Below are 25,805 nucleotides of genomic sequence, written 5' to 3'. Positions count from 1 at the left end.
ATGTCGTGTCCCTCTAGAAGGGTGGAATGCTAACCCCGTCGCCAGAATTGGCAAGGGGTTAGTATTCCAATTCGTATGACACCTTACTCGACATGTTTTGATAAAGCGATACCAGAGTTGGCATATAACCGCGAGGATTATAATGCACTTAAGGGTATATGGTATGCGATATCATGGAAACGGCTAAGGGATGGATCCCGAAAGCCGCAGACAGGCTCAGCTCATGCCAGAGCACCATCTCACACGATTCCAAGCACTCTGCCTTCAGGATTGTTAAGGCCTGCCATAGGAGTGACTGATAGGAGATCTGTGTGTCCATTTTAGGGTTAGATATAGGTATACTATATCTAAAGCAAAGGGTGTGTACACCACCTTGCCCCAGCTGTCGTGCAGCCAGTTGTGTCAGTTTAGTTAGTCAGCCCAGGGGTGGCATAATACATGCTTCAGCCCCTGGGAGACTTCTGGGTACACCTCAGCCCTGGGTACAGGGACTTGGAGAGGGCCCAGTGCCAATTCAGTACCTGAGTACAATTTGGATAGAGAGAACAGCTAGGCTGTGGGTCTGATTAGCAGGCCCACAGCCAGGGAAAGTCGTAAACCAGTGCAGCAAAAAGCAAAAATCTGGGTGATCATAGGATTGCAGACCCTACTCTCCTACAACGGAACACACACATAACATAAAACACACACTCTATGTCGTGAAGATCTGCATAAACAGTGGCGAGCTGCAAAAGAAATGCTCATGGTAAATTGTATATTCCTCTCAATACATACTGGAATAAGTAGGAGTCAATGCCCCATGAGCCGATCTGGAAGAGGGGTAAATGTAACTGCCATCTGTTGGTATAGGGAGAAGGAAAAAAGGGGGCTTGGGGGGGTTTGCACAAGTTCAGTACCAGATCGTGGGAGCAATACCCTTAGCCAAGGTTCTGTGCTCCCTAACGCGGCTATGCCGTACTCACTACTTGTCGAGAAATCCTCGCATCCACCGTCGTCCGCGGCTTCCGTTGTGTGAGCGAATGGAGCGGGGGATGCTTTTATTATACTGGGTGGAATTGGATCATTGATTGCACCTGTGTTGGTGGGGAGCGGCCGATATTCTAGTAAGAACCAGACCGGTCTATGTTATTCAATGGTGGCAGTGAGCGGCGGCCATATTGGAAACACCGGATTTTCCCCGAGGCTATTTCTCGTGTCACGAGTGCTCCTACGGGCGCGTTTTTTTAATAGTGGCTAAGAGGTGAAAAGTGAGGCCGCGCTATGAAATAAATAGGACAGAAGGTCAAAAGGTAAGGCCAACGCGCCTCTATTGTGCGCATGCGCGGAACGTTTATCTAATGGGTATCGAAGGCCCGTCTACCAAGAATGAAGTTCAGATGTTACCTTCTGATAGGGAAAGTGCTCCATTATGAGCCAAGCATCTCGTGATCTTTAACAACATGCCGCATACAGTGTGTTTGTGTGGAATGCAGACGTACATTTGTGCAAGGCTAAAAAATCTTGTGCAGAAGGGGGGGAAAGATATTAAAACTCATTTCCCTTCAATGGCATGCAGTGTGCAGACAGTTCATCATTGGGGTCTGTAGAGGTCCAAAAAAGAAGCAGTCAAATTTCATTGGTAATTCCCAGAAATAAAAATATGCATGTATGGGAAATACAGACGTCAATTGAGGGCTATCACTTGCTCAGTTGTGCTCAGGGTATATCATCATTTAACCCAGTGATGTGTGTTCCTAAACGGAACACCCAACGTTGTTCTTTCTCTAGGAGGTTTTTTTCGGACTTGATGGATTCAATCACTGTCCAGCGAAGATCTTGAATACTGTGGCCCATGGTTAAATAATGGCTGGCCATCTTAGTAGTGTTTTTTTTGCAGCGTATGTTGCTTCTGTGTTCACCGATGCGTATTTTGATTGGTCTTGAGGTCATTCAAATATATTCTTTGGCACATGGGCAGGTGATAAGATAGACAACATTTCTGCTATTGCAGTTTGTAAAAGCACGTTGTTCCCAGGTGGTTCCATTTGAGAACTTGATAGTTTTGCTCTTACTGGTAAGTTTGCATGCGCTGCATGAGCCACAAGGATGGTGGCCATTCACAGCTGTTAATTTGGGAGTGCCACTGTCTCTCGTGGTTCTTGTTCTGCTATGGACCAAGATGTCGCTCAGGTTTCTACCCCTTCTGTGGGAAAACATTGGTTTTGGAATATTCAAGGAGCCACAGTTCAGGATTCTCCAATTTTTGTTTACTATCTTTGTGATTTTGTTTGAGTTAGTGTTGAATGTGGTTACACAAATTGGGCGGTTTTCTTGTTCTTTAGGCATTGTAGGGTCCAATAGGGCATCTCTATTATTATTTCTGGCCCTTTTCAGGCCCTTCTTGACAATTTTCTCCGGATAGTCACCATATATGTCGCCATGCTTTTTTCTTCCACAGGTGACATATAAACGCGCGTTGGGAAGCGAGCTGGAAGTATTTACGTGCTCTTATTTTTATCTTGCAGGCTCACGATTCAGAAATACTGATAGGGCTGTAACTGTAATGTAATCTCAAACCACATAGGTATTATATTCTCATTTTTCACTTGTATATGTACATTGCACATATTGATGGCAATGTTAGTGAGTGACAGAGGGATCTGACCCCGTCCTGACGAAGAAGCAGGCAGCCTCGAAAGATGCTGACATCACCAGGAGAACTAGCTCATTGTTATGCTTTGGTTTCTCCGCCACACTAATTTTAACTATACCAGCCTATGACCAATAAAAAAAAATAGTTTTCATAAGGCCAGGTATTTTTTAACCTCACTTTTCCAATCACTCCTGACCCTACTTACACTCACTCAAATACACCTCACATAGCACTTACAATATCTAAGTGCTCCAGCGTAGTCGCTAGTCGTAGCACGCCCGTCCCGCAGCGGGGCGGGAAGACCCCGATGATGAAGCATGACACCAAGGGTCCTTTTGGTGTGTGAGGGGTATTTTACAAATACTGTGTATGCCTGTCATTCCTTGGCTAACAGGAATCCTCTTAGAGGTGGATCTTACATCAGGGCGTTACCCTGGTGGTTCAACACCTGGCAGGTTCCCTGAACGCCAGGGCGGACGAACTCAGCCGTCGGTGCATGATGGATCACGAATGACATCTGAACTCGGACGTGGCGCAAGGCCTCTTTCAGCAGTGGGGAGAGCTTTGGTTAGATCTATTCGCCACAGAAGAGAACGCACAATGTCATCAGTTCTGCGCGTTGGAATTTCCAAGGCGGCACTCGCTCGGAGACGCTTTTCATTGTGAGTGGAGTTGCGGTCTATTGTACGCCTTTCCGCCTATATCACTTCTGCCCAGAGTGCTGAAGAAGATCAGGCGCGACCGGCCCAAGTCATCCTTGTGGCTCCGGACTGGGCACGGAGGTCTGGTATCCCGAGCTACTCAGCCTGTCTGTCGATCCCCCGATTTGTCTGCCTCTTCTGGAGGACCTTCTGTCGCAGCAGCAGGGAACGGTCCTCCACCCGAACCTGTCCAGTCTCCAGTTACATGCGTGGCGATTGAGTGGCAGCAGTTGAGGCCATTTAACTTGCCTCCTGAAGTCTGTAATGTCATTCTGGCAGCCAGGCGTCCCCCCACAAAATCGGTATACGCCTGCAGGTGACAGGCAGCTACGTGGGCCTCGCTGCACACGTTCGCAAGACAGTACTGCCTGGACAGCCAAGTCCGGAGAGATGGCTTTTTCGGCTGTTCCGTTCTCCAGGAATTTCTGGTGTGATCATTGGTTCGCAGACCCACCACCGGGGTTGGTATTGCTGGGGTATCTATTCTAAGGAAAGAAATCTAATACTAACCCGTTTCTTTCGGATGCACAAGTTACTTACCTTCGGTAACAATATATATCTGTAAGAAACTGTAGTTAGTATTAGATCCCTTACTGCCCCACCCATCCTCCCCGTTCTGCGAACCGATATCTAGGGTGAAGGTCATCTCCTTTTAGGGCTCTAGTTTTTATGGCACGTGTTTGTTTTTATCATGGCTCTGCGTTTTCTGGCGTGGAAATCTGTGTATAAGAACTGACGTCAGCGCGCGAGGGCGCCGTCTAAGTACTCCAGCGACGGCATTCCGGCGCCAACAACACCGACGACGGACGCGGAGCCGCAGATGACGCCTACCGACGCGCAAGGGTACTGCTGCGCAAAAGTTTCCAGATCCATTCTGACGTGTGGGGGTATTCTAAGGTAAGGAATCTAATACTAACTACTGTTTCTTACAGATATATCGTTACCGAAGGTAAGTAACTTGTGCTTCAGCTGATTCTACTACCTCCCACTGTCCCTGAACCTCTCGGGCATAGTTGTGTTCTCTTTTTGAAATGTGTCTATTCTCTAATGAAATCCAGCAATTAGGAGCTCCCCGTATCGGACTCTCCATTTCAGTGAGCTTGGGTGGCTGCAGCTGGCATGCAAAGCAACCACCCAACCTCAGTGAAATGAAGATGGTTAAGTGCTCGCACAGGAAATCTACAGCAACATGGATCGTTTAGTAAGTATGGGCGAATTTTGCGGATCTGCGGTCCGCAAATTCTCAAAAGAATTCGCGGATTTTTTTGCGATTTGCACTAGAGTACTTTCTACCGGCTAATCCCGTAAGTGCTACCTCGTTGGGTAAATGTATAGTGCTTTTCTACACTACAGCTGCGTAAAGTGCCAGAAGAGTTGTCTCCAGTGACCATGTGTGTGTTACTATGCCATCGCGCCGAAGGGCTCAGGAGTCCCTTGAGTGAGCTATCCATCATAGTGGGTAAATGGCAGGAAGACGGTGCACACTGCTAGTGTGTGGACTGGGCCAAACGGGGGGGGGGGGCTTCTATGCGAGTTCACATGCCTTGTGAAAGTGAAGGATGCACTTTGCATCGTTCACTTTCACGAGCGCAATCCCTGTGCAGTTCCTGTGACCAGGAGCTTCTTTCTCCTCGTCTGCTGCTCTGATCTGTCTCTGACCTTTTATACACACAAGAGGCATGTGAACTCGCATAGAAGCCCCACCCGTTTGGCCCCGCCCACAGACGGTATGGGGAGAAAGCACACCTGCCCAGCCTCGACAAAGCTCACGATTGTTTTTGGGCTGATGAATGCGTTCCTGAATTTGAGCATCAACTCGGGCACCTGTTTTATTTATATCTGTAAGTGCTTCCTGTTGAGCTTTAATTTTTGTGACAGGAGTGTGAGAAGTTGGCCTGATATATGATGTTCACTATTTTAGTGAGCACCTTGCACCAGTCCAAACAACCCTTATGGTGATGGTTGTAAGTCAACCTTATAGACCAGCTATCCTAGTGGTAGCGTGGACAGAACAGTCTTAGGCTAAAAGACTCTTGAGGGTGTGTAAAGCCAGCTGTTTTACCATATGTAACCCCTTGAATATCACATGAAAGGACACCACACAGGATATATATAAAATATATATGTATTTATTTACTAACACACTCCTCTGAACTCTTTATGAGGTCAGAGGCAAAAGCACATAACAAGTTACTTAATCAGAATACTTTAAATAACACAATTTACAGTCAGGCCCTAGGGGTGCGTAAAACCATATACTAAGGAAGTGGTATAAGAACCACGACTGGGGAAAAGGAAAGGCCTAGGGCCTAGAAAATCGCTGGGGCTACACTATCTGACCCTTAGGTTAGGAGTAGGAGGCCCACAGGCGGCGCGTGCAGTGTCAGTACACTCACGCGAGAGTCAATAGAAAGTCAATAGGAACTTAAGAAGGTAAGTAACGAAGATTTAGGACACTTCCGGTCTAACTAGGAAGATACAATTAACAAAACTAGACACTAGGTTAGTCAATCCCTACAGGATCACCGAAGTACTCGCGTTACCTCACCCACGGCCTGCGGGTGCATAGGTGTCAAAGTGTGTCGGGTTTTCTCGTTGATTCCTATGGAGCCTTGGAAGAAGATGCTGCAGGTGACCAGGAGGAAGATGTCCGGGTGGATCCAAGGGTGGATCGGAGTTGAAGAAGACCTGAAAGCAGAGGGGACAGAGTCTAGGTCACTAGCCAGTAACCGGGTGGAACCAGGAAGGAACCAGACGTCGTCGAGGAGCAATCAGGTGCCGTCGTGAAGCTTGTCTTTGCAGCCTTGCGGTACCAGGAGGCGTCGAGGACGACCAGGTGCTGGAGAGGAGCTGTCCCACGAAGGTTCTGGCAGATGGAGGGGTCGACTTCAAGATCAGAGCCAACAAGCCTAAGTAAAGGCAACCCACGCAGGATACACAAAAGGCTTCTGGTGCAGACCAGGAGGGTCTGAGGTACTTCACCTTTTCAAGGAAGCAAGGGCCAGTCTGGAGCAGCCAGACCAGCGATGGATTTTCAGAGGATCGTCGTCACAGGGCTACTAGCCAACTGGCCAGCAACTTGGACAACGCGTCGAGCAGAACACAAGCCGAAGGGCAACAAGCAGATCTCGTGGAGTGTGGAGTGTGGAGGGCTGGTCTTCGGTGCAGGTGGAGCTCGGTGTTGGGGTGTCTCAGTCCCCAGGGCACAGCTTCGAGGATGCCTCAGGAGCTGCGCTGTTAGCAAGTTGAAGACTTTCCAAGTTGCCTGGTTCCACGGGTTCCGACGCCTTCATCCTGGGCTCTTCACCCTCCGCCTGGGACGACTCCTGGTGGCCCCCCGCTCTGGGCACCGCACCCAAACCGACAGACCATGCACGCAACCTGGGCTTCATCCTGGACTCCTCCCTCTCCATGACCAGGCAAGTCAACGCCGTCTCCTCGTCGTGCTTCAACATCCTACGCATGCTACGGAAGATCTTCTGGTGGATCCCCACCGAGACCAGGAAGACCATCACCCAGGCCCTCGTCACCAGCCGACTGGACTACGGCAACGCCCTCTACGCCGGTACCACCGCCAAGCTCCAGAAGAGACTCCAGCGGATCCAGAACGCCTCAGCCAGACTCATCCTCGACATCCCGCGAACCAGCCACATCTCCGGACACCTGAGAGACCTTCACTGGCTCCCCGTCAACAAAAGAATCACCTTCCGCCTCCTCACCCACGCACACAAAGCCCTACACGACCAAGGCCCAAGCTACCTCAACAGCCGAATCAACTTCTACGCTCCCAAACGCCACCTCCGATCAGCCAACCACGCCCTCGCCGCCGTCCCCCGCATCCGAAGAGCGACTACAGGAGGAAGGTCCTTCTCCTACCTGGCCGCCAAGACCTGGAACTCCCTCCCGGCCGACCTGCGCCTGACCCAAGACCATCTCTCCTTCAGGAGGAAGCTGAAGACCTGGCTGTTCGAGCAGTAGCGGCACCCCCCCTCCCCCAGCGCCTTGAGACCCTACGGGTATGTAGTGCGCTCTATAAATGTCATTGATTGATTCCACGGGGCTCAGCTGTGCTGGAGTCGTGCAGTGGGGTCAGAACGGTCCGGGAGTCGAGGTCGTGTCAGGCTCTGTGCTCGGTTTCCAGCGGGAACGGGGACAAAGCAAGCCGTCGAGTTGCTGGATGGTGCCTGGTTGCCCAGGGTGGTCACTCCTTGGCCACAAGGGAGATTCTTCAGTCTTCAGCTCAGGTGAATGTCGAAGGGTCCAGAGTTTCGTTTCAAGTCGATTCCAGGATTAATCTAAAGTCCTGGGGTTCAGCTCCTACCTTTATACAACTTAAAGGGGCTGGATTACTTTCTAGGTCCCTGCTATGGGTGGGACCAGGAAGGGGGGTGGTTACACCCCCTCTCCTTTGTCCAGTCTCGCGCCAGAGCTGGGGCTGGAGTGCCCCAGCACCGGTTTGAACTGGCCTATGCAAGGAGCACCTAGTGTGCCCCAGGCAGTGTCTCAATCTATTCAGCCCTCCCTGTCCCAATACACAAAGTCCTGTCTGGGGTGGTGCTCGCACCTCTCCAGGCAGGAAACCTATTGTCCAAACCTCCGTGACTGGAAGGACTCCCAGCAGCAGGAGGTCAGACTTGTGTCTGTGGCAGCAGCGTAAATTTTGTGACGCTGGGGCTCTGGTTAACTTTAACTGGGATGGTCAGCAACAACATGTCTTCTCCCTCTAGAAGGGTGGAATCCTACCCCCGTCGCCAGAATTGGCGAGGGGGTAGTATTCCAAAGCGTATGACACCTTACACAACATGTTTAGATAAAGCCAAACCAAAGTTAGCATTCAACCGTGAGGATTATGAAGGATTGTGAAGGAGTTTATAACTCCTAAGGCAAATGCGTCGCATCATGAGTTCTCAGAGCCGTGGGTGATCTCTCTAGCTAGCTTTTTTACTACTAAGATCAAGCGGATTCAGGACTCTTTTTCTTCCTTGGGCCTGAGTGATGTCACCATCCCGGGGGACCAGTTTAATCTGACAGCTGGATCTGGACCTTTTCTTTCAGAGTTTCCATCCCTCTCTGACTCCGCTTCTCAGGATTTCTTGGTCAAGCTTAAGTCGGGTTCTCCCTCTGACCCTTGCCATGCTAAATTCTTGGCTAGGGTAGCCGAGGTTTTGAACCCGCTGATTAATCCCATCCTTAAACTGTCACTGACTAGTGGTGTGGTTCCTGCGGTTTGGAAGCAGGCGATGGTTGTCCCACTCCTTAAATATTTGGGTCTTGACCCCGAGCTACATGCCAATTATAGGCCGATTTCCCTCCTGCCTGCACTCGCAAAGATAGTGGAAAAGCATGTGCACACTGTGCTTTCTACTTTCCTTGAAACCCATAGCCTTCTGCATTCCACCCAGTCTGGCTTCCGGTCCAACCTAAGTACTGAGACGGCGCTATTGGAGATCAATGAGGCCATCAATGAAGTGTTAGATTCGGGAGGAAGGGCCATGTTGGTAATGTTAGACCTGTCGGCGGCTTTCGACACCGTCCCTCATGAGGGTCTCCTCAGCTGGCTCCATGAGATCGGTCTGAGAGGGACGGTGTTGAGCTGGTTTTGATCTTATTTAGCTGGTCGTCGGCAGGTGGTCTGGGCCCCTCCACTTAGGTATGACTCACAAAAATCTGCCTTATTTAGATCAGCGGCCACAATTTTTTGCCCTAAATCTGTTGCCAATCTGCAGGCATTTAATACTTATTTTAAATAGGGACTAAGATAGGGAATGTTGAATGAAATGTAAATAAAAATGTAAATATATGTAAATGTAGATTGTAAATAGGTAGATAATGATATAAACAAATGTGTACAGATGAAGTTTGATAGTTGCTAGGGTAGAGAACTATCGGCACTAGGAGAGGGTGTTCACGAATAATGAAAATGTTAGCCAAACATAGATATAATAATTGTCACATGTTGTTCAGTATAGATTGTTTTGATTATAAGAAGTATTAATTGAGTATTTTCTACTATTATAGTATCTAATCATCACTTGAAAATACAGAACTCCTGTTGACATATGTATCAGAACATGTATTATAAACTATTGTAATTAGGTGCATATTTATGTTTAGAATTTTTATGAATTATTGTTAAAAAAAGTGTACAAATTGTCAAAAAAAAGAAAAAAACAATACAATATTTGTGATAAAAAGAAAAAAAGACAATTAAAAAGAAGTTTTATAAATTCACATATCACTGTGTTCATCAATCTATTGAGTAACAATGTGTGATAATATTTAGGAAACATTCACATAACCCGGTGTATAGGTCAGTTTTCACAGAACTGGGCCCCTCCATACTCAGCCGAAGTACCGCCTCTGGAGGTCGGAGTCCCGCAGGGCTCGGTGTTGAGCCTGACTCTCTTTAATATCTTTATGACCCCTTTGGCCGTGCTGGCGGAGTCTTTCGGGGCTTAGATCGTCTCATACGCTGATGACACTCAGCTCCTTTTCACTTGTGGGAAGGGAGACGATTTTGACGGAGAGAGCATCCGTGGGTGTCTTGGGGCTGTTTTCGAATGGTTTCAGCGAAACAGCCTCAATTGCAACCTAGATAAATCGGAGGTGCTCTTCTTCGGGTGTCAGTCTGACCCGAGCTGGCAGGATTGGTGGCCGGTGAACATGTTCTCTCCCGCGTCTCCTTCTCTGGTTGCCAAGAACTTGGGGGTTAAGATTGACAACAGCTTGTCACTTAAGTACCAGATCCTTGTAGTGGCCGGCACGTGTTATGGCCTCCTTAAAATGTTGCGTAAGTTCCTTCCCCTGCTCCCGCTGGCGCATAGGAAGACTATGGTCCAGGCCCTTATTGGCTCAAGGTTGGACTACTCGAATGTCTTATATTTGGGTTTACCCGAATATCTACTCCAAAGACTCCAGGTGGTCCAAAACTCGGCGGCGCGGGCCATTTTTGGCCTACATCGCAGAGCGAGAGCCTCGGACCTTTTACACTCCCTACATTGGCTGCCTATTCGTAAGCGAATTGTTTTTAAAGCACTTACGCTGGTGCATAAGGCACTCCATGCTGTGGGTGCTGAATATATCCGGAAACTACTTGTTTTCTACAAACCAACTAGATCCTTAAGATTGGAATCCCTCGGCCTTGCCGTTGTCCCTGCTGTCAGGAAAGCAAGGGTGGGGGGACGTTCCTTTAAACGTTTGGCGCCCCAGCTATGGAACACCCTCCCTCTGTTGCTCCGCAGTACATCGAACCTGCTGGCCTTTAGAAAGGGTCTGAAGACGTGGCTTTATGGACAGTAATTTGCTTGCTCTTTTTCTCCTTTTTGCCTGCCCTCTGTAGTCTGTTGTGGGTTGGAAAGCGTCGGGACACTCCTTGGAGTAGCCGAGCGCTATATAAGACACCCATAACATAACATAACATAACATTATAATGCACTTAAGAGTATATGGTATGGCGATATCATAGAACAGCTATAAGGACATGGTTCCGCAAGCTGCAGACAGGCTCAGCTCATGCTAGAGCGCCATCTCACACATAACCAAGCACTCTGCCTCCAGGATTGTTAAGGCCTGCCATAGGAGTGACTTATAGGTTACTGTGTGTCTATATATAAGGGTAGATATAGGAATACTATACCTAAGCAAGGGGTGATTACACGACCTTGCCCCAGCTGAGTGATCAGCCAGTTGTGTCAGTTTGAGTGGCCAGCCAGGTATGGCATAATACATGCTGCAGCCCCTGGAAGGCCTTGGTTACACCTATGCCCTGAGTACCTAGGGTACACTTATACAGGGGCTGATAAGGCGAACCAATTCCCAATTGTGGATGTACCTAGAGTACATGGTGTGAATTTAGAGAGAGTGCATCTGGGCTGTGGGTCTGATTAGCAGGCCCACAGCCACATCTAAGTCGAAAACCAGTAAAGCAAAAGCAAAAAGTGGGGGTGACCATAGGAAGCAGACCCTACTCTCCTACAAGGAGCATCGTGCCAGAATGAACCCTGCCCTTCATATTTATCCAAGAAGACGCCATCGTTTTGTGCGATACCTCTACTGAACTGGAGTACTTTCTACTGGCTAATTAGTAAGTGCTACCTCGTTGGGTAAATGTATAGTGCTTTTCCTACACTACAGCTGCGTAAAGTGCCAGAAGAGTTGTCTCGAGTGACCATGTGTGTGTTACTGCCATTGCGCCGAAGGGCCCAGGGGTCCCTTGAATGAGCTGGCCATCAAAAAAATAAGAAAATCTGACTGCGAGCGAATTTGAGAATTTTCGGCAATTTCGCAAGATTCGCGGTTCGCGAAATTGCCGAAAATCCGCAAATTTTGCGAGCGGAACGGATTTTTGGCCCATGCTTATTGTTTAGAAGAACACGTTTATTACATGAGGGTGCTTTCCACTAAAGGACAAGTTGATTCAGGCAGAGGTTTTATCTCCATCCAAGCTCCTTTCCTTCTGTGATATTATTTTGCTTTGCCATAATCTTTATTTAGCCTCATTAGGGCCAGCAATATTCACAGACCTAAAATCATCTTGGACCATAGTGGATCCATAACTGAAAAAGCACAGTGCAAGCTGGTGGCTTGTTACTTCTACAAAGGGCACATCAAAGAAATCCGCAGAAATCTACTTCTACGTCACAAAGAACATTACCGAAGTTAAATAACGTGTTTTCCTATCGATGAGATCAAATGCTGAATACATGCATATTACATGTCAGATTCTAAAGAGTATCCAGCATGAGCAAACTTAAAAAATGCATTCATTTCTTTTTACTTTCAGGTTCAGACGAAGGGCCCACGTGACACCGAAATCCTATCTCTCATTCATCAGTGGATATAAAAATGTGTATAGTGAAAAATTCAAATATATCAATGAGCAAGCAGAACGAATGAATATAGGTAGGAATTAATAAACAGATCTCTAGTTATGTCATACGGCCACGCTGTACTTTTCTATTAAAATACTTTATTGTTTTTTGATTAAAGCATCACACCAATATCAGTGTATTCACAGGGAGAAAGTGTATCAAGTAAACACATATTAGCCAACACACACCTTCACTCATGCTGGGCCTTAATTTGCAAGCCCATAGTTCCCTCACCATTTCCCCCAAATCGTGCGATGTTTCTGAGGGCATCCTTTTGCTTTGTAAATCACCTCCTCTTGTTCAGAACAGCAGCTCATGGCTGCCAGTCAGGGTGACATGGGCGGGAGAGATGGCACATTCCAATGCTTTGCAATGTCTCTTCTAACAATCACAGTCCCAATCGCCACCAGGGTATGTTCTCCCTGAGAACCCCCAATATCCTCTGGATGAAATTAACTAATTCCTATGGCGTTATTCTTGCATCCCTCAATGCCATATCATCTAAGAGACCCAGCCATGTTTCTCATTTTGTTTTCAGTGGTGAAAATACATTTGGCGAGGGGATAATCCGGGATTTCCCCAGTGGCCACATGAGGATTTTGCCTTCCAGAGCGTTAGATTGTAGTACCATAGACCACGAAGCAGGATGGTATGCTACCGCATGGTGGAGTTGAGGATATCTGAAAAACTGGGATCTGTGAAGTTCAAACTGCTCCTGCAACTCTAACAAGCATTGGCATAGCCAAAAGGTCTCGCTTTTGGGACCTTAAAAGTTTTTAGTTATGCAGCACAATATCCTTGGTGCAACAACATCAACTGTTGCATGGCTAAACACTTATAAGTTCCCAAATGTGAGACCTATTGGCTATGCCAATGCTTGTTCTAAACTGTTGTAGAGTTATGTTGTGGTGTTTTCACTGTGTTACTTTTGAAGTGTTACACAAATACTTTACACATTGCCTATTAAGTTAAACCTGACTGCTCTGTGCTGAGCTACTAGAGGGTGAGCACCGGTTAATTTAGGATATTTCTATGACTAACCCCGACTAGGATTGTGCTTCCATCTTGAACAGGGTGCATACCCCTGCCAACCAGAAACCCAATTTCTAACAAGCATCTCCACACTACTACCTTGAGAAACCTTTGGCTGCTCAGCATCACAACCACAGAGAGTTAAATGCTGAAGAGTTGTACTTGGCCCAGTCAGCAGAGTCATTGTAGGATTGATCCCAGGACATCAGAGGCAAATGATATCAACCCTGGCGGTTGAGGCAACGTTGTCCTTATTGCTCACTCACACATTGGGGTCTCACAGCCATTGTTTTGTTTTAGCTCCCGAAAATCAACTCACTCTTGGGTTTTGTTTCCAGAAAACAAAAAAGTTGCAGAACAAGCACATCAAACATTGTCCCCACTAAGCAAAGGATCAGTGTTTTCAGTGAAACAATTGCAATTTCAATTGCTGCTCCACTGAAGGTCCAGAGATCTGTCTTCCTGGTGCTGTGGGTGGTCCTCTTCTAGGTGGGGCTCATGCTGGTCCAGTGATCCCTGTCTTCCTGGTGCTGTGGGTGGTCCTCTTCTAGGTGGGGCCCGTGCTGTACCTGTGATCCGCTGGGCAAACTAGCAGGGCCTACATGACCCAGCTAATCTGACTTCATGGATGTAGTTTCTGAATTTGATCAACTTTTCAGGCAAATGTTTTACATTAAACCCAGCCTATGTACAACCTCTTTGAAAACATATTATTCATATCACCAGGATGCAAAATTTCAAACTGTTTCAGCAAAGTACTGCACAAATATTGATCCATATTAGGACATAACCCCGAAATTGTTTGTTGCAAGCATGGTTGTGTGTCCACTCCTTAGGCCATAAGAAGTGAATGATTTAATACAAGTTGGGTGTGCAAAGCAGCAAAGTTCAACGATTCGCAGCTTTGTGGATTTAAATGTACAAAAGCTTCCTAAAGTGTAATGCTTGCACGGTTTCCATAATTAAGAGAGACCCCTTCATCCTGCATTGATTGCAGTGAAAATGAGTTCCTGCTGCTGTGAGGCACTGCATGAGGCAGCGGGTAGACTGATGCTGCTTGTCAGACATCCCACTTCAGAGTGCCTACTCGCAGTATGTCCTGTGCCCCAACCTGCGACCCTCACACCATCCACTGCTCAATAGTCCCCTACACATTTGCGGCAAAGGCCCTTTTTCATGGTCTCTCTCATGCAACGTTCCCAGGGCTCCAGTTCTACCTGTGCCCTATCCTATCACCTGGCCCATCCTCCACCAGACCATGATGACAGATGTGCTAACTATAAGAGCTAAAAAGAGGCTGAAACGTTCACACCGCTCAATATGCAGAGTGTCACTAGGGCGTTCAATTGATATAGTTTTCTGGATGATTCTCTCTATGACATAATATTGTTGTTGTTCGACACAAGCTTGTGAAAGCATTATTCCAGGTACCCCGTGCCTTAACCTGAAGTTTTTTAATAGAAAGATATGATCGTAGGCTGGAACATTGGCTAAGTTCCAAGTGTTCACAAAATGTGTCACTAGACCATAACTTTTTTTCTAATAAAATTGTATTGGTTTTGACAAAAACAAAAGAAACACAAGAGCATGATAATTCTTTACAATACATCCATATAGCACATTTTCAAACTCACCCATGTTACCCAATTTTGACAATCTCGGAGCGCTCTCCACATCGGCCCTTGTGTCCACTTCTAGTCAGGCACGGTCACCTCATTTTGTCAGACCCAACCGTTTACCCCATGCACAATGATACTTGGTAGGCCATACCCTCGCCACATACAATGGTTTTTCCTGCATGGCAGCCCAATCCACCCCCCTGCGCCACTTAGAGACAGTCAGGAGGCGGGATCTTTTCAGCTGACCGCTATGCCTCACTTTGCCACCATGGTGGCCACCCCCAGGAGTCTTCTGTCCGCTCTGGAGTCAACCAGACCATGGGCGTAGGAGACACTAAATTTCTGGGGGGGACAGGGACAACCTTGTGGACTTTCCAGTGACCCTATACAAATCGCCCATTGTGTGAGACCGTACGCGCGTTAAATGTATACAATCGCATAGTTATGAAGAGAAATATTAAGAAAGGCAGGCAAGTAGGGGACTTGGAAGATGTACTGGCTACTCAAATGCGGTACTAAGATGATCCTGCTCAGTTGTCAAATGGTGACAAGTACAAAGAAATGAAACTGAGGGACTTGAGACAAAATCTTCACTAGCAGTATCCTGAGCCCAGATACCATCAGGTGTAAAACTCCACATAGTTTTAAGAGCAATAGAGAATTGTGAAACACAGAACTAGGAGAGAGTGTATGTGAGATGCGCGAAGGCTCAAACATGGTGCAGGTAACCTCTAGCCTATAGTCCACTGGTACTCTGCCATAGCCTGCCCTTGCACCCAAAATATGTAAGGGAGTGAGTACTAAATTGCCAATTACCAGACTTAAAAATCAAATACAAAATAGTGCAAATACTATGTTCATTGTTTGTATGATAGGTGTGACCCCTGCAGGTGGAAATTTTACACATTGAAGAAACACCGCTTTAAAGAATACTACTTTACAAAGCATTAATAGCCAAGAAACCAGCTAACTCTAACACTACTGGTTGACTTTCAGCTGCACTATGTTAGGCTAGGTTTCAAAGTCCATGCCTATAATAGAACCCTCCATAACTCCCAGCGTCAGGACTACTGGGACCTTCCAGCCCAGCACAGTGCTCAGCTCCGTCGCGGTTGCCGACCAGTATTGGGTAAGAGCAGTACAGGACCAGACCATGTGATACAAATCTGCAGGTTCTGTCGCATAGCGCGGACTAGGCAATAACTTCGATTTTATTTGAGACACAGGCTGTCACTAAGCCATAACATTGACAGTGTTTGAAAAATTGTCATTAGGCCATAACACTTTATATGAGGTGGCATTAGGCTGTAACATGTATGTGTTTTGATCCTAGAGATGTCCCTATATCATTGATTGATGGTTCAAGCAGAATGTGAAAGACGCCCTCTCGGCTCCACAACTTTTCTTCATGTGCACACACAGGAAGTGTTCTAACTCACTTGTAATCGGGTATGGCCTATCTGTGTTTAACGAGTTACGCATCAGCAGCAACTCAGTTCAAATTTGAAAATTCAGGGTATTTTCAGCAAAAGAAAATACACAGCAGGCGGACACCCACCGAGACTGTATGCTACTTTTGCTCAGCTGCGGCCCGTAGTGGAAGTAGCGGCCGGGCGGTGTCGTGGGGAGGGGGAGGGGCAGGGTGGGGGGTAATAATGTACCCTGCCTCTCCCCCTCCCCGCGTTACCGCCCGGCCAGTACTCCAACTTCGGGCTGCGGCTGCTTTTGCTAAAACATGTTTCTTTATTAAATTGAGCGAATTGAAGGGCATGGCGTCTAGAATAATTTAACCTTCATAAATACGTCGACGGTCATGCATAATGTAGTGAAAAGACAAGCAGAGTTTTCTGTCAAGTATATAAAATGCGTACCCTAGATACATTGGTTTAATGTCACAATAGGTGTTTCCCTGAGAAATCCTTGAAGAGAAAGGCGGGGCCGGCATCGGCCATGCCACAAGTATGGCGGGCACACCGGTCCCCCCTCTCAATCACGGAGGCGAGCCTGTCGCACAGCAATGACGCTGGTTGGTCTCCGGTACCTCGTGTGACCCGGAAGTGATAGAATTACTTCCAGGTCGTGCTAGGGGCGAAGGTCAGGCCGGTTAGAAGCAGCCTGGCAAGAAAGGTTAAAAGGGTCGGGAGCGCGGGGGTCTGTCTCTTGACCCCGCGTTTCACAGCACTGCTGCACCAGCCTCGCTAGAGAGGCTGTAATTCTTTTTCCCCACCCACCATCCCCTAAAGCAGAATATTGGTGTTGAGATTTAATTGTGTTTTTTCACAGGTTTTGCATACGTAATAGATTGCATGTGTATATCGTATTAATGTGTTTTGTTCCTTAGAACTTTATCCCATTTACAGGTCATCAATCGTCATATTTAGTGCTATTCTATGGTCAGGCGGTAAGGTCCTGATTGGTGAGCAGTAAATTTAAGGTCCTTAGAGGGCGCCATTCTTGAATGGGGGTGCCCAAGGGGAGGGACACGTTGTTTCTCCTAGAACTCCAGGGGCAGTTACAGCCGGTTGCCTAGATGGGTGCGGGGGAGGGGGAGTCACGCTTTCTCTAGGCTGGTTGGCCACCCCGCACCTGCACAATGACGCCAGTAAACGGCGCAGAACTGCAAGGGCCCCCTTTAATGGAGTTAATAGAGCGTACGGGGGTAACGGGGGGGTTAAGTACCCTCATGGTAAACAGGCCCTCTGCGCATACGCTCTCCGACTGGAGGGTGTGGTTATTTGATAAGGATATGACACCAGTTAGTGACAATGCCGTAGGCCCAATTAGGATACTCAGAAAAGTAAATGCTGTATTATTATGCATGATGTGTTAGATTCGGATAGGAAATACCTTTGTACTAGAATTATGTTATGGTTAGCCATCTGACATCTGTTCTTATCAATTGTAATCAATGTAATGCAAATGTTTTCTGTGTAATCATGTACATATTTGTTTATCTTAAAATTTTTGTTTAATTTTATGTTTAAAAAATACGGCCGGGGGTTGTACGACCCCTGCTTCCAAAGAATCCTTCTCATGTCACTAAATAAGGTTTGATAAGGGAGGAGGGGGTATAGGTAGTCCCTGGCCATATGGGCGGGATGCAATTAATCTGCATGCGTGCTGCATCCTGCGATCCAAGCCGTGTACCCACATATCACGCGTGGCCAGGGTCACTACATGTGCTCCCCTTCCCTTCCGCTGCTGCCCCCTCCTCTCCAGGCTGCACGTAATCTCGCATAACGTACTCCACTCCGGGGCTTGGCAGGAGCCGGCCGATAGCATCAGTGGAAAGGAGGGAACACACATAGCATCCCGCAGCCTGGTTCCAGCAGTCATTTTCTGCAGGTGAAAGACTGGTTTGGACAAGAGGAAATTGGGGGCGCTGCGATCCGGAGGGGGTGAAAGGAAACACAATAGGAGGAGATCCGCTGCTTTTTTCCTCCCTTTTCTTCTTTTTTTTTCTTTTTCTCGCCGAGTCTTTGCAGCTGAGGGCTGAAGCTAATTGATGTAAAATGTACAATGTGCAGCTCCCCTCTCTTGGCACCTCTGCTTGTTTAGCGCCCAGACACCCATGGCTGGAGCTATGTTTGGAGTCTTGAACAGAGCGAGAAACAAAAGGGGACTCCCGCGAGAACTTATTTAAAAAAAAAGAAAAAAAAAAAATTTAAAGTTCAAAAAACCTTTATTGATGTACACACAGACTCCACAGCTTTAAGCCAACAACCCGGAGGCAGGCAGAAACTTAATTCCACGTATGTATAGTTCTATAATACACAGCCATAATGCCGACAGCACAACGTGCCCGGCGGCGATCCATGTCAAATACAACCCACATAATATGTAGCCTTGTGATATATATATATATATATATATATATCTTGAATACCAATATAAAGAAATTATAAATGTGTAACAAAAACCTAAAGCCCCACCCTCCCAGCCAACCCTCAGCATATTGTACCCTGATATCAAAGTTCTTCTTAATCAATCAAAAATAACAAATCTCAACCAACATGCTCAATATCTACTCCACTCATCCAAACATATATACGCGTTCACTCCTCTATCACAACAACCCACAACTCACACAGACATCCACAGCCCATATACCACCCCCTTCCTCGTCAGTCATTCAATGTCTACATAGTTCCGATCCTTCTCGACCCAGCCATTCCACCAAGGGTTCCCAGATATCAACTGGTCTGGACCTTTGAGGCATAAGTTCCCAATAGGATGTTAATTGTTCCTTGCAATATACAGCCAATCGTATCCAGCCTGCCACTGTCGGTGGGGCCGTTCTTTTCCAGCATAGCGCAATCTGACGCTTAGCTAATAACAGCAACATGGCCACTAATTTGTGCGCCTTGCAGGGTATGTCCATTACGAAGCCCAATAATGCCATAAGTGGGTCCATATGTTGTTCTAGTTCTACAATGTGACCGATATGTCGCAACACCTCCGTCCAGTACGTTCCCGTCTGGCCGCACTCCCAAGTCAAGTGAAAGAACGTTGCCTCCAAATTTCCACATCTCCAGCATTTTGCGTCGGTTTGAAGCCCCATCCGCAAAAGCTGTTTAGGCGTTCGATAAGTTCTATGCAGATAATTAAAATGTATTAGTCTTAACCTATAGTTAGGTGAGAGATTTTCAAGCTGTGTACAGCAAAACAGCCATTGTTTGTCGGTGATGGTTATACTAGCTTCCCTCTCCCAATCTGATCTTGACGAGCTGAGTATTACAGGTGCCGTGTCTTGAGTAATTCTATAGATACGTGTTATCAGCTTACAAGGGGAGTCGTTAGAAAGAAGATCCTCTAGTGCAGGCAGTACAGGTGGTGCCGCCGGGAACTGACGCTCTAAGCTGATAATACAACAATAGGTCAGAGGCCGTAGGGTCACCCGGCTCACACATTTTCTGCAATGATAAGAATGTATTGTTCGGGTACAAGTCGCCAGCAGTGTTTAGCCCTCGGCTATGTGCTCTATTCGTAACTGCTCTATCCGTCAGTGGGCCCAAAAGTGAGTTCCCCCTAATGGCATCGACGGTGCGAAAAGCTCCGCGAGTCCAGCACGTTTTGCTAGTTTCAACCACGCCCATCTCACAACTTCAACCGTATTTATATCTGTTGGGGATCTTTTATATGGGTGGAAAACAGTTACATTGAGTGGGGTAGGCACAGCCACATCCAGTTCAATGGCCACATGTGGTTGAAAAGGAATCGGATGTTGCCAATAATGCAAATATTGAGCCTGTGCACTGTAGGCGTATAGCTCAAAATCAGGAGCAGCAAGTCCTCCCTGATTAAATGGAAGCGTCAAAAGGTTCCAGGATACTCTCGGCTGTCTACCCGCCCAAATCAGCTCCAAAATGGCAGTCCTTGGATGTTTAAAAAAGTGACGGGGAAGTGGGAGGGGAATATTGACAAATAAATATAGAAATTTAGGCAAAATGACAATTTTTTTTATTGCAATTCGACCCGTCAAGGAGAGCGGCAACGCTTTCCATCTCTGCACCTTGCCTTCCAGCCAGTCCATTGCTGTGCCATAATTGGCTAGCCATATTTCTTGTATGAACCTGCTAAACCAAATTCCCAGGTATTTGACTTTGTCCGTCGCCCATTCTATAGGGAATTCAGTATCACATTGTTTAGTATCATCAGTTAGTGGCAGCATCACAGACTTTGCCCAGTTGATCTGTATGCCTGTAAGCCTCCGTAGCGCACAAACTCTCTCATTAGAGGGTCAAAGTTCTCATTGGGATTAGTCATATAAATAGTCATGTTGTCCGCATATAATGAGATAAGCAGACCTCTCGAAGTAAATCCAATACTGCAGTGTGTATGATGCTGTCTCAAACGGGCCGCTAACGGCTCAGTAGCAATGGCAAATAGAAGTGACGACAGAGGGCAGCCCTGTCCAGTGCCTCTCTTAATGTTAATTGATTCCGAAATCTGTCCGTTAATCTTCACTGTAGCCGTAGGGGCAGTACATAGTACCTTGATTTGTTGTGTAAATAGGAGGCTAAATCACATCCTCGTAAACAAGGCAAATAGAAACCTCCACTCCAAAGAGTCAAAGGCCTTGGTGGCGTCTAACAATGCAGCGGCTGCCCTTACCCCAGGATCCAGATAGTGCAATAGGCCAAATAGCACTCTTAAATTGTGAGAGGTGGACCTTCCCGGAACGAACCCTGATTGGTTCCACAACGCAATTTGGGGTAGCATAGCCTTTAGTATATCTGCCAACAGTTTCGCATATATCTTTGCGTCTAAGTTGATTAACAAGAGGGGGCAGTAAGATTCGGGGCTAGTCGGATCCTTATTTGGTTTCAAGAGAGTGATAATCATGGCCTCCCGTAACGTGGGCGGCAGAGTTCCCGATTCCATAGCTTCAAGATGCACCCGGTGCAGTCTGGGTGCGACAATATCTATATATTCTTTGTAAAAGGCTGCTGTGAGTCTGTCCGAACCTGGGGCCTTATCAGCCAGCATGCCCTCTATAACTCCCCGCACATCTTCAACAGTGATCGGGAGATCCTTATACTGTCTCGCCCCATCATTAAACCATGCTAAACTAATTGTATCCAGATATTCTGTTATATCTGCCTCCCCGGGCGTTATCTGAGAGGTATAGAGTGATCCGTAAAAATCTGTCATAGTTTTTAGTAAGTCCGGGGGGGGTCCTAGCTATCACTCCATCAGCATCTCATAGCTCAGTGATGTATCCCGCCCCTCTGGGCACCCGTAAAAGGGATGCCTAGCCTGCGCATATTTGTTGAGAAAGGCTGTCTCTCTTTCCGCCTCCTCCTGATACTGCGTAAGTGTGGTCCTAAACTCCGCCTGGGCGGAGGATGAAGAGAGCTCAGCAATCACATTTTCGAGCCGCGCAAGTTCCTTCTCCAGTCGTTCCAGAGTGTCCCTAATGGATCTGAGCACACCAGTTTTGAGAGCCATGCAGCTACCCCTCGTCTCAACCTTGAAAGCTTCCCATAGGGTACCTGGCGAGTCAACCGACCCTTCATTCAACTCAAAATATTCCACCAGTTTCTCCCGAAAGACCTGATCAAGCAAGGCCTGTGTAGGGAATCTCCAGCTAAAGGGCTGTATATAAGGCGGTGGTATGGTTAATTTAACTCCTACAGGCGCATGATCGGAAAGCGATCTCGGGAGGTGATCTGCTTCTGCCACTTGTGAATGTAAGTCTTTGGAAAGCAACCAATAATCTATTCTCGACCACGCACTTCGATTTATTTTTTATTGTTTTTTAAATTGTTTTTATTAACATTTTTCATCAAAAAAGGAAAAGCCGTCACAGTACATCATTTGGTGTTAAAGGTGTTACAACAGTAAACACATGCCAATGGGATGTATACATTAATTTGTGAATACGCGGATGGAAGGCGCTGATATGCTGGTAACTGATGCAGCGTGAGGGCGGGAGGACATCTGAGGGAGAAAGAAATGGAGAACCATATGATGGGAGAAGGAGAGTGATAACACAGATCGTGTGGCTGTAAGGGAGAGGGGAGAACATATGCCAGTGAGGGGAGAAACAACCGGGGGAAGAAAGGGGGAGGGTAGAGAGGTGAAGACTGAGGCAGGGGAGCAGGATTAGACAGGCCGAACGGGGCACATCCGTGGAGGCAGCGACGGGGGGGGGCGGTGGAAGAGGGGGATGGAGGAAGGGGAGACACGGGGCGTGGGCTGGGGAAGCGAGGCGTGATATAGGGAGGGGAGACTAGGTAATGTGCATACTAGAGAGGCACCAGTGCTGTCGGGGACGTGGTGGCGTGTTGAGGGGTTTTCGGGGTTTCACATGTGTGGGCTAGCATGAATTGGTTGGATAATGTGGCCCATTTCAAAGAAATAGGATGTTTACGCTGGCCTTTTGCCTCCTCCTCCTGTAATGCGTCCTCCTCCGCGATAGCCCATTTTTTCACCGCGCCCACCCATGTCTCGAAGGAAGGCCCAGCAGCCACACGCCACTGCATGGCTATGTTCCTTTTGGCAAGAAGCAGGGATAGAGCAGCATATTTGACCTGTACCTTGTGTGTCTTTGGCCTGCAAAAGATCCCCAATGCAACCGCCTCCCAGGAACGCAAGTCCGTGAGGCCTGTGAGGGTGCAGATGGAGTCTAGTATCCCCGACCAGTAAGGCTGAAGGGTCGGGCAACTCCAGAACATATGTAGAAGGTGTGCGTCCGGGGATTGACATCAAGGGTATAGGAACTGAGTGTCTGGATAGAATCGCTGTAAGCGTGCAGGGGATTGGTAGGCCCGGTGGAAAATATAGTATTGTATATTTTTTAATCTTGCATTTCTCGAGACTTTCTTTGGGAATTCCAGCGCCCTCTCCCACTCCCGGTCATGTAGTTGTCGTCCGATCTCGTCCTCCCAGGTCGCCCTCAGAGTGATTAACGGGTGGTGTGTGAGTTCCCTGATTGACTTATACAGCCATGTAACAAGGTGTCTGCCGCAGCCCATGTAAAGGATAGTGTGAATTACAGGGTGTGTCGCGGGTACTCCCGCCGTGAGGTCGCTGTGTGGGCGAAAGCAGTCTACGAGTTGGTGGTGTGTCAGGAACTGTCCAGGTGGGAGGTCGTGGTCTGCCATAAGTCTATTGAACGGGCGAAGCTGCCCCTCTGCGAATAGTGTCTCTGCTTCTGCGACTCCAGCTTCCGTCCATGTGTGTACCATGGTGCTTGTGAAGTACGAGCCCCCTCGGGGCCACCCCACCAGTGGTAGTCGCGGGGAATAGCAAGGAGTCCCTGGCGCCATACGGTGAATTCGCATCATACATTGACGGGTCATGGACACCTGTAAGGGATAGGTTCGGCGAGGCTTGGTGCCGGGAAGCAGCAGACGGGAGAGTTCCGGTATGGAGATAGGGCCATATGATGTGTGTGTTTCCCCGGAGTGTCTGCCAGCTGTCCGGTACGACAGCCACTGGAGTTGCGCTGCCAGAAAGTATGATTCGAAGGCGGGGGCGCCCAGGCCCCCCTGCGTAGTGGGCAGCTGGAGCTTGGCGAGGGCTATTCTGTGTCGACCGTTTCCCCACGTGAGAGTGCGCAGTAACATGTCCAGCTCGCGGAAGAAGCTTCTGGGTGGCACAACCAGTAGGTTGGTGAAGTAATACAATAGTCGAGGGACAATGATCATTTTAGCGAGCGCTACACGGCCGATAGGGTCCAGTGGGAGAGTTTTCCAAAAGCCCACCGAAGCGCGAATGCTAGCGAGAACTCTACGGTGATTGCCCTCGTATATGTCGGTGGGTGATCGATAGAGGCGATCCCCCAGATAACGAGGGGCGCCTCAGGTCCAGGAGAGGGTCTGCATACCGATCCAGATTACCTGAGGGTCAGGGGGATGGTGCAAAGTATACACCGCTGACTTCTCCCAGTTCACTCGGAGTCCAGATGCCTCTGCGAACTCAGACAGGGTCGTCCAAATGGGAGTTAGGTCCTCGGCGATGTCCCGGACATACAGTAGAAGATCGTCCGCGTACATAGAGACACAGTGGATCGTATCGGCTAAGGGGATGCCCCAAGCCACGCCCTCCCGATGTAGACGGATCGCCAAAGGCTCCACGGCGAGGGCAAAAATCAATAGCGACAGGGGGCAGCCCTGTCTGGTACCCCTCTCAATACACAGCGGGGTCGAGATGTATTTGCCGAGCCTGACCCAAGACGTTAGGTTAGTGTAAAGAAGCTGTATTGTAGTAGGGTGGGACCTATTCCCGTTCGACCACACACTTCGATGTGCTGTTACACAAGTACCCACCCGTGTCCCCGGATGGAGCGCTCTCCAAGAATCTACCAAACCAGCCTCTGTTATAATATCACCCAAAACCTATGCTGCCTTAGGGTGATGTTCCCGGGGCACTCCCTGTCTATCCACTGAAGGGGACAACACCACATTGTTGTCCTCTCGATTCCTTCGTGACACCTTACGCTGTAAGCATGCATTGAAATTCTTAAGACCAGTTACAGGTCCTGCATCAGCCCTGCTCATGCCACCAACTAGTTTTGTTTAATCTCGCCGACGGAAGCTCATGTTTAAGGGCTCCTAGCGCTTTTTAAAACTCACGTATCTCTGCCTCTTTTCATTCGTATAGGTAAGCAGAGCGCTTTCCTGTGTATTTATTCCATTTACCCTCGATGCGCCGCCACACGGTCTTTGACCCCCTCTGCGGGATGCAGAGTGCAGGGCTTATTTTGCCTACTGTAGGGTCTGCCTGCTTTACAGGTGAGCCACGGACACCCTGATTCGGTCAGAGTGGGTGGTTCAAATCAATTCGGGAACATAGGGTAGCACTCCTCTTTTCCCCAATTTAGGGAGCCCCAAAATGAAAGTACAAACAAAAGAAGACTAGCTACAACTGTTTGTTAAGTAATTCACTCTGAAATTTTTAAAAAACAAGCGCGCGTGCCTCGCGCTGAAAGAGGAGGAGGCAGCAGGGGGAGGGGAGAGAGGAGGGGGCATGCGCCTGTTTGCCTTGCGGGAGCGAGCAGGAACCATCTGTTAATTACTAACAGATGGTTTCAAATCTCACTCCTGAAGGGGACTCGCTAAACGTGCACACGTTGCCATTGAAAGCAATGCAACGCGTGCGTGTTTTTGGGCCAAAACCTGGTCTCGCTGCATAGGCGAGACCTAAAAAGGATGCCATCTGGGTGGAGTTCCAAACATCCCCATGTTTTGAAATCTCAATCAAGTTCCATTTCACAAAGTCCTTGAGTCGCACGCTATGCGATAACCAGATTTCACAACATTATGGAGTCTCTAAGATTATTTGATGGCCCCATCCGGTCTATCACATGGCCGACCTCCATGCCAAAAGTGCCACTTTGGTAATCTCACAGAGCGTGCTAGGAGTGGGAGCTCCATATAACATGCCTGTTATCTTATCTCAGCCTACGAGGATTATGTTGGCTCGGAAAGCAGGGTTCAGCAAC

The 25,805-nt window shown here is 47.9% G+C and overlaps 1 protein-coding gene across 7 annotated transcripts in view; it reads left to right on the top strand.

The window, feature by feature from the left end:
- The window catches only part of DNAH8 (dynein axonemal heavy chain 8), a 10,041,960-nt gene that overhangs the window by 7,418,237 nt on the left and 2,597,918 nt on the right, over positions 1 to 25,805 (top strand). For all 7 annotated transcript variants that reach the window (XM_078647354.1, XM_078647353.1, XM_078647356.1 and 4 more), the window contains one exon: positions 12,116 to 12,234. In XM_078647354.1, the coding sequence (XP_078503480.1) occupies positions 12,116 to 12,234 (119 nt within the window). The remainder of the gene's footprint in view (positions 1 to 12,115; positions 12,235 to 25,805) is intronic.

Source organism: Lissotriton helveticus, chromosome 6 (genome assembly GCF_964261635.1).
Source record: "Lissotriton helveticus chromosome 6, aLisHel1.1, whole genome shotgun sequence".
NCBI classification, from domain to species: domain Eukaryota; kingdom Metazoa; phylum Chordata; class Amphibia; order Caudata; family Salamandridae; genus Lissotriton; species Lissotriton helveticus.
The sequence above is the reverse complement of the archived record's forward strand: the minus strand, read 5'-3'. Positions and strand labels throughout refer to the sequence as shown.